At 40.1% G+C, this 9470-nt stretch overlaps 1 protein-coding gene across 1 annotated transcript; it reads left to right on the plus strand.

Annotated features, from left to right (window-relative positions):
• The first annotated feature begins 5364 nt into the window (after window positions 1-5364).
• On the plus strand, window positions 5365-9470 carry LOC4336417 (probable cytokinin riboside 5'-monophosphate phosphoribohydrolase LOGL6). Its single transcript, NM_001419668.1, has 7 exons — window positions 5365-5648; window positions 6614-6711; window positions 6904-6934; window positions 7714-7813; window positions 8604-8674; window positions 8815-8958; window positions 9090-9470. The coding sequence occupies exons 1-7, from the start codon at window positions 5484-5486 to the stop codon at window positions 9231-9233; spliced, it is 753 nt and encodes a 250-aa protein (NP_001406597.1). The 5' UTR covers window positions 5365-5483; the 3' UTR covers window positions 9234-9470.

Consider the following 9470-nt stretch of genomic DNA (forward strand, 5'->3'; position numbering starts at 1 on the left):
AGTAATAATTTATTAGAAAAAAGTATAGATTATAAGAAAAGCTACTGATTTTTGCCGCCTTAGAGGCTTATACATGAAGGTTGTGGAGAAACCCATGGAGCTACTTTGAAGAATATGAATTTACTGAATTTTGTTGATTTATTATTGACCTTCATCTCTTGGATTGCTTAATATGACTTGTATGAAGACAAATATAAAACAAATTGAAAGAATAAAATATTATTACGTTGTAAAATGAGCTATGTTTTACTATAACGAAAGGAGTAGATTGATTCAATACTATCTTACGTGTTAAGTGCTCCACTAAAATAGTTTTATGTGTAAAAGCTTCAATGCTACATTGCTGGTTAAGCACCCCATAAAATAGTTATGTGTAAAAGGATTGCAAAAGTTATTTTCAAAGATGAACCTTGAGTTTGAGGCAAGAGGCTTGGCACATAGGAGGCTGCACATTTGAGTCACATGTGAAAAGAATGCTCGCAAGAACCATTTGTGTAGTAGTGGGATGAAAATAATTATTTATACAATTAAAAGGTTGGAAAAGTGAAAATAATGGTACTTGTGCCCATATTATTGTTTGCCAACAACCGATAGAACTTGATAGAACTTGATAGTTCTTTTTGTTATGTGGTATAATTGGCTAGATATTTTAGAACTTACTATTGTATCGTGTAGCTGATGTACCTACTAATATTTCTCTATATGCTGCATTTTCTCATTGTTGATTAATGCATTCCTTGGTGCATGTGACACAATAAATATTTCAAAAAAAAAAGTCTAGTCGAGTCTAAATTGATTTTGGATTGTGGGAAATAACTCATTGTTTCATGTAGAGTGCGTGGGACTTCAAATAGACTACGAATATAATTTCATAGATAAAAATAACTCTGCAAGCATAATTATTATTGTAATGTGGACTTTTCATGATTGCCGTCATGATTTAAAAATTTTTACTCTAAAATTTATAATTCAAGGAATTTATATACTCGAAACAATCACTCTTTGTAACTTTCTTTTAGCTAACATGCATTAGGCATTTAGTATTACACTTATGTGTAAAGTATTACTTTAAATTCATAGCCGTATAATAAAAGGGATAAAAATTTTGACAGTATAAGGAGTATAAATGTATAAAATTTGACGATCTAAAAGTACAAACAATAATTTTTGTACAATTTTTAGTGAGATATGTGTGTGTATGTGTGTTAGTTGGTTTACACCATGTGTTCACGTAGTCTGTGCATAATCTTCAATGCGAAGCCTGCAATACCTACCCTATTTTATCTTCTTTCTTTGAAACAATTAGGCATTTAAACAATCATGGTAGTTTATTATGTCCATTGCTATAAGATGGCATAAGTACACTGAAAGTAAAAGTTTTACTCATGATGATAGTTTTTAGGTTTGCAATATATGTGGTTTATACTACATATTTTACCTTATAATTAATTAAACCTCTGTTTATATGCATCGCGCCGCCCTCGGTCCCGGCGGTGCACATGTAAAATCGTTTGCTTGAACTAACCAGAAAACAAATTCACTCCAAGTTGTTTGTTGCTTATGTATGGCATTATATATATCTATGGCCTGTGTTTATGAGTATGCTTAAGTATATATATCAATCGTTAGTTTGTTCTAGCCAACGAACAATTTAGCACAATACAGTATGAATCGGGACATATCCATCTTCATAAAGTTGAAGTTGTGTTGTATACAATATAAAGTGTAGCTCATCAAACAAACCTGACACCGTGACAGCGATCTCCTGCAACGTTGGAGATGTCGTAGAATTTGTTTACACCGTGCATCGCATGCACTTGGTAGGTGACGTGGGTTTGACCGCTTGAGGCTCTGATTAGTTAGATCTTTCTAATCTAACGGTGAAGGCCCTGGTTGTTCTCTTTCGATAATATAAATCCGGTTTCATCAATTTAAGTGAAAATCAAGGATGATATATTTTTGCTTTTTATCATAATTTATATGATTTTCTAAAACTATTAAAGTATCATGTGATGTCTTAGAAGCGTATGTAGAATGTCATGTGATGGTTCAGAAGCATTTGTAGAAAGTTTGAAGGACTTTTATATAAAGTCATGTGTTTGTGCAAGTATATTACCCCCTATTAAATTTACAATAATAATGAACAATGTACATATGTGTTCGTAGAACACATTTGCACAGTAGATATAAAGTTAGCACAATTAATTTTTTCTGCAATTAACAAAATAATTTATCAGGCATTGGTGTGATCTTGGTACATCTGATCAGTCTGTCATGACCAATGCTACCATCTCGGCCGACCAATGCTACCATCTCGATCGATCAGCAGAAAGAGAGGCTGTGAATTTGCCGGGGTTCTGTCGATAGATCAGTCGAGGACTTCTCCGGCTGCCATCAATTAATATGCCTGGACGCGCCGGATTAATGGAACGTCGATCGACCCAACGTTCGGCATCACATAGGAGAGGATTTTTTTTTTGGCATAATTGTAACACGCATGGGAATTCAATTTGTTGGAATTAATGGATGAGCCTTAGCCCACTCAAAGATTAATTCTTTGGAAAATCACAGAAGCCCACCTCATGGGATGGCATGCATGTGGAGTTTAGTACCACCTTGCTTATTCTAGGAGAGGGGGACCTCCTTAAAAGAGAGGATGCCCTCCTAGCCACTTGAAGCATGTGTGGTGGAAAGAAGAGGGGGAACACGCTTGCTCGCCTGCCAAGGCAGGCGGCGCGCGTGCATGACGTACGCGTCGAATGATCCGCAAAATTGACTCCTCACCCTTGCGCAGATGCAGCCTCCTTTTGTAGTTTTGTTTTGCTGCAGGAAATTCGGATTTGTTTTGTTCTGGAAACATTCCGAAAAATCCGGTGCGTGAAAACGGCGTGGAGTCCGGATAAGTTTACGCGCGACTTACCCGGTCCGGTTACACGGAGTGGAGACTTTTGCAGTTTTGTTTTGCTGCAGGAAATTCAGATTTGTTTTGTTCTGGAAACATTCCGAAAAATCCGGTGCGTGAAAACGGCGTGGAGTCCGGATAAGTTTACGCGCGACTTACCCGGTCCGGTTACGCGGAGTGGAGATCATGCGGACGCCCTGATCAAGCGACCTATCTCTATAAAAACCAAGCCGCCGCCTTCACGCAACACAAGCGAAATCAATTTAGGGTTTGCCTCCTACTCTGTATTACGCCGTCGCTCGTAGACTACTCCATCCTGCTTGCCGGCGTGCACCGGCGATCGGGAGAGCAGGTCTCCGGAACCTCTACCTTCGACGTCCTGCACCGGGAGAAGGTGGCAATAAGGTTTTTGGGAAGCGCTTCGCGCGACTGCTCCCTGTTCATCCACAACAGCTCGCCTTTCTCTCCGCTCGCGTGCTGCGCGCCTTCGTCGACGCCCGCAACCGCGAGTAGTTCCTGCCGAGCAACCAGTCTTTCCGCTACCTCGGTACGTGTTCGTCATGTTGCGCATATTTGATCTGTTCATATTTTACTGCTTAGTTTACATGTGTAGATCTAATGATGTGTTTATGCTAGTTTACATCTGCAATGTCATAATTTATTTATGAAATAAATTAAATTATTATGTGCTTATAATTTCAACAGGTTCACGAACCAGCTTGGGTATTCTGACAAATCCACTCATATTTCATTGCTTACTTCAACTACCCGGTACCCTTTTCTTTACAGTGTGCCTCTCAAAATTAAGAAGCATTCTTCTTTGATAAAGGTTATGAGTATGGCAGTGTTGAATATATCTTCTCAATGGTCAATTATATTACATGACCTAAGTTAGTCGGTTGAGTGGGATGATTTGTTTTACCAACTAGCTAAGATGACCCTCTCAGATAAAAATGACTGCTTTAATTATTTGGTTGCTAGAAAAAGCTAATTTTTGGTCAAATCCATTTACAGGGCAATAATGAATTTCAATGTAAAAATCCGCAAGAGAATTTTAGGAGTTAAAAGTATCATTAAAAATAGAAGTCTTTACATGAATCTTTTATATATAAAAAAAAGTAATCCTAAATAAACATGGTAAAGAGAAAAGAGGGAAGGGGGCAAGCAAATGTGTTTTTTAATGCACAAGAGATCATTTAACACATTTTCTTAGACTGTCATGTTGTTGCGTGTTTTGCTTCGCGGTGTATCTTTTTTCCTTTTAGTGCAAAAGAAATTTTGGGTGGTGGTATATTTTTTCTTTTTTTCTGATTATGGTCTTACAGGGTTGTAATTTTGCTTCTTTTTTTTTTTTTTATCAATAGAACTTCGCATCGTATCAGGCGAGTCATTCCAAAAAAAAAAAAAAAACAAATGCTCCCAGGCTCCCTGCTTTGCCTGGTCGATCGGCCGGGAGACTGCCTGTGTTTTCCTCGTCCTTCCTCCTCTAGCTGTAAGCCTGTAACCTCGCTGTAAAGAGGAGCCTGTGTTCTTCATCAGAGTCTGGACCGTGAAGCCATTATCCACTCTGAACAGTTAGCCCTTCAATTCTACTCCCAATATTTACTGATGGGATGGTCCAGAAAATAAACTCCCGCACTGCGCGCAATAACTTTTCAATGGAGTTGCAAAAGTCTGCTGCAACTTAATTTTGCAACAGTAGTTGCAATTTACAGCTAGCTCGTTGCGATGACAGTGCTTAGACTTGAAGCATAAATGTCCAAAAGAATTTCAATCGAGATGATGGATCATTGGACCCCCTATATATTACACTGGACCTGTAGATACATAATGAGCATATAGGGAAGTAAGTAAAGTGGCCGCCCCCCCTATATGCGTTTTCGCTCTGCCTAAATGCATCAGACTACATTCAGCTAGTCAGGATTCCCTGAACGGGTTGCATGTGCATGTTTCTTCTCTTCTTCCTTTGCTCGGAAGTCTGTCTATGTCATCTTGATGAACCCTAGCTAGTGTATAACAAGCAAGCAGGGTTGTGTCGCCGACATGCATAAAGCTTTTTTGGACATGCGGGCCTGCAGGCCGCAGTAAGAACGAGCCGGCATGGTCTCATATAAAATCTGAACTAACCTTTTGAGATAAGAAATCTGAAGTAGCTAGCACGAACGGTCTTCACTTCTGCTAAACAAACACCGGAAGAGATCAACTAACAGAGACGGCATTATTAGTTTAAGTGATTCCAAGTGTTCTCCGGATCAATCATATTAATTTAGCCCTTCTTGATGCATGTCCTGCGTAATTAGCACATCACATTCAGCTTTCTGCTTTCTATACACCCAGTTAGGTCGAATCACACAACATGCAGCTACCAGGATATATATTATACCAACACAAAATAATCAGATGATCAGATGGGGCCTACAAGATACCTATATATAACAGCAAAGCGGTAGTGCACTCAAGTGTGAGCAAAGCCATGCTGTAGTGGGATCTCTCTCCATCCATTCCTGCAGTGCCGCCACTGCTATAGCTGCGAGAGCTATAGCTAGAAAAATATCAACGTAGGAAGTGGGAGGAGAAGTAGATGATGGATACAGATCACACTGAGATAATTAAGGAGGGAGAGGCAGTAGTGGAAGCCATGGCTCTACTCCAGTCTCGGTTCAGGAGGATATGCGTCTTCTGCGGGAGCAGCCAGGGCAAGAAGAAGAGCTACCAGGACGCAGCCGTTGAGCTTGGCAAGGAGCTGGTACGTTCTACTATATTTCTCAATTCTCATATATGTAATCGTCTTGACAAAGCAGCTGCTTCATTTTTCAACCTTGATCATGACATCCTTTCTGAGATCTTGCTTCTTTAATTTTCTCTCGTTAATCAAAAACACCATGGCCATGGAGCTTTTTACTGATATTCAGCACAACGCGCCTGGTGATATGTAGGTATATAGAGAGTACCTGACAAGGTTTTGGGTTTCTTTTCAACGTCGTAATCTTGGAGTAATATAATTATCAAGCTGTGTAGACGTACACTTGCTGAACAAGGGCTAAAATTTATCTCTCTATATATTTAAGTGACAATATATGCGACATTACTGCTAGCTGTAGACGTACTCTTGCAGTGCATGCAGCTTGTTCTTAGTAGAAGATGAGAGCATATGCATGAGCTGAGCACAGCATGTGTAGGTCTGAATTGAATTTCTGTATCATGCAGTAAAACCCACTTGTATTACAAAGGAGAATGTCATGAGGGCTTGCACATGAGCTTATTAATTACTTCACATGAAAGACAATATGTCTGTCGGTGAACATGGAATTTTATATTTATGCAGCTTGCATAGTTCCATAGAAAATGACTTACTCCCCAGGAACCTAGTACTGGATTAGGTTATGATCTTGTATAAGGCTGCTATATTTTGAAACGGAGGGAGTACTAGCCAGCAAGTTACTACGCGCATTTGCATTTGTATGGTGACTTTTCGCCGGGATTTTCGGTGCTCAGCGCATTTTTCTCTATCCATTTCGAGGCACGGTATAAATGCAAAAATGAAATAGACAAGTCGCATGGATCAGTCTTAAAGGAAACTATATATAGTGTGTACTGTATGTAGTAGCTAGACTACATATTCTAGATCACTTGATGATATATATTATAGAAGACTAGATTCTAGAATGTGGAAATGCATCCCCACTCTCCATTATTATGGTTTCACCACAGGTAGCAAGGAACATTGATCTAGTGTATGGTGGAGGAAGTGTGGGGCTCATGGGCCTGGTCTCTCAAGCTGTCTACAATGGAGGGAGGCATGTTATTGGGTATGTAAAAACGTAATAATTGTTGATCATTCTTCAGCACTGATACATGGAAAGAATAACTCCGTATATAGTACACTTTGTAAGATGTCATCTTGTCATGACAATAGACTTGGATTATGGTTCCTTTCCTCAGGTGCTACATGCTAGTACTAATATATAATTTGCCATTTTGTTGTCCCTATATACACGCAGGGTGATTCCCAAGACTCTTATGCCTAGAGAGGTAAGCACGCTCATCTCCCTTCCAACAAGTCCTGACATAGTTTATTCACATGCAACGATTCCCATGAGCTTGACATCATTGTTGCTGATCACCGGTTAAAATCTCATCATTTTCATTGGAAATGTCACTTGAAAAAAAATCTAGTTAATACTTATTGATCAAGCATGTTAAGTATTTTGTAAGCATGATAGTATCACTAGATGAGATTGCTTTTTAGAAAAAAGTCAGTAGCACTGATCTAAAATTATATCACTTATAGGTATTAGAAAAACATATATATATGGTATGTGGATACATACTACTACTGGAAAATTATGCTTGTTCATTATCTTTCTTGAATCTTGATAGTGGAAAGAAGAATGCGATCTTATCTGCTTACAAAAGATCGCATGGAACGTTCAAAGAAAATCTTGTTTTTCCTTTCCCTCGTAGATGAAATCCTGCTGATCTTGACTGCCGCTTCTAGTGGCTGCCCCTTTGTTCTTAAGGCCTTGATCCTTTAAGCAGATGCTGACTTTATTAATCAGAAAGAAATGTCCCTCACATTTTCTTTTTGTCCCCCAACAACAGCAACATGATTGCCTCTCCTGAACCTTTGCTGCGTTGCTCTGATTAAACTATACATGCTACCACTCCTGTTAAACAGTGCTCATCCCCTTGCTCGTTGGCTAGTTTTTGCATGCTCTCTTACTTTTTGTGGAGCAGAAAGCTGCAGGGTGCTCCTGTGTCTGTGCGAGAGGCTTTGTCACATACGCATGCGTGTTTGCTTGTGTGTGCAGATTACGGGTGAGACAGTAGGGGAGGTGAAAGCAGTGGCAGATATGCATCAGAGGAAGGCTGAGATGGCCAGGCAATCTGATGCGTTCATAGCACTGCCTGGTTAGTCTCTCTCACCACCTGGATATATTTTTTTTAAGATAATGAAACCACCTGAATATATAGCTTCATCAACTTGTGTTGAGTCGACATGTACTAATTTGCTTTACTTTTGTTGTCAATTGCCTTGTCATATTTTTTCCTTTATCATGTTATGATACGTGGCTAGTGGAAGTGTGAGTGGAAAGTTGCGTAAAAGCAAGCACAAGCAGGGTGCATGAGTTTGACTTTGACCTGCTAAATTGGCTTGCATGCATGCTGCTGCCGCCCAGTCGGTGCAGAATCCTTCTTTATACGCATGAGCTGGTCGATCAGATTGTCAGATACTCGGATAAGAGAGGACCTGTTGAGCCACTTCGTGCTGATATTTTCAGTATCGTTCGTAGCTTATCTTTTTCAGTTATTTGATTCTTTTTCCTAATCATCAGCCAACTGAATTTGTGATTCGCCCATCAGTCTTAAAAAAAAATTGTGATACGCCTTGTTAGCAAGGACCAAATTTGGCCCATCCCCGAGGATGGGCTGGGAATTTTAACTAGATTCAGGACCATCCTAGTGAAATGGGCTAGTATTTTTTCTGCCTTCTCAAATCAAACCTGACACAACTTCATACTACTATGGATTTATGAGGTTCAAACTCAGCCTAGAAATATTCTGAAGATAATGCAAACATCCGACAATTATACCCAGGCAGATGCTGTATCCGCAGATTCCCTCAATCAATACTCGTATTTCTGGAGGAGAGAGAGATCCAGAGCGAGCACTGTTCATTACTTAAATTTGTTTACTGCAGGTGGGTATGGAACACTTGAAGAGCTCCTGGAAGTAATTGCCTGGGCTCAGCTCGGCATTCACGACAAGCCGGTACATACTGAAATAGTTCATGATCAGCTTTTGCACATGCAACATATGTACACGCACTGATGAACAATGCACGTATATACACGGAGAGCCAAAACTTTTTTTTACCTTGGCTTAATGTGGACGATCGATGCTACGTACAGGTTGGCCTGCTAAATGTGGACGGCTACTACAACTCTCTGCTGTCGTTCATCGATAAAGCTGTGGAGGAAGAGTTCATCAGCCCCTCTGCGCGCCATATCATCGTGTTAGCTCCAACACCAAAAGAACTTCTCGAGAAGCTAGAGGTGTATATACTTATATATATAATCTATCGATTTTTCTGATGCATCATGGCACACTGCAAAGGACAGAAGAAAACGCCGGTTTCATCGGTGAATGAGAGATCGAGCTGAACTTTCCTCTTGCTCGCATGCAGGCGTACTCCCCTCGGCATGACAAGGTCGTGCCGAAGATGCAGTGGGAGATGGAGAAGATGAGCTACTGCAAGAGCTGCGAGATCCCTGGCCTGAAAGAAGGCAACAAGGCGACCATCCAAGCACAGCGAGGAAGCATGCTCTGAAATTTACTGTAGCACTAGCTAGCTATAGCTTAGCCAATGCGTGCAGCAAGAAGATTCAAAACTTCTTGGTGCACATGAACTGCAACTTTTAATTCATGTAACTCGGTTCATTAGAAGGCAATTGATCACTGATCATGCAATTAGTCGTGTACGTAGCCCTAAGAATGAAATCATCAGTAAGATTTGTAAATCACAGAGCTCCAGAGCAGCAGACTGACATAAAACGATATGTGGGCT

The sequence above is a fragment of the Oryza sativa genome, chromosome 4 (genome assembly GCF_034140825.1).
Source record: "Oryza sativa Japonica Group chromosome 4, ASM3414082v1".
NCBI lineage: Eukaryota > Viridiplantae > Streptophyta > Magnoliopsida > Poales > Poaceae > Oryza > Oryza sativa.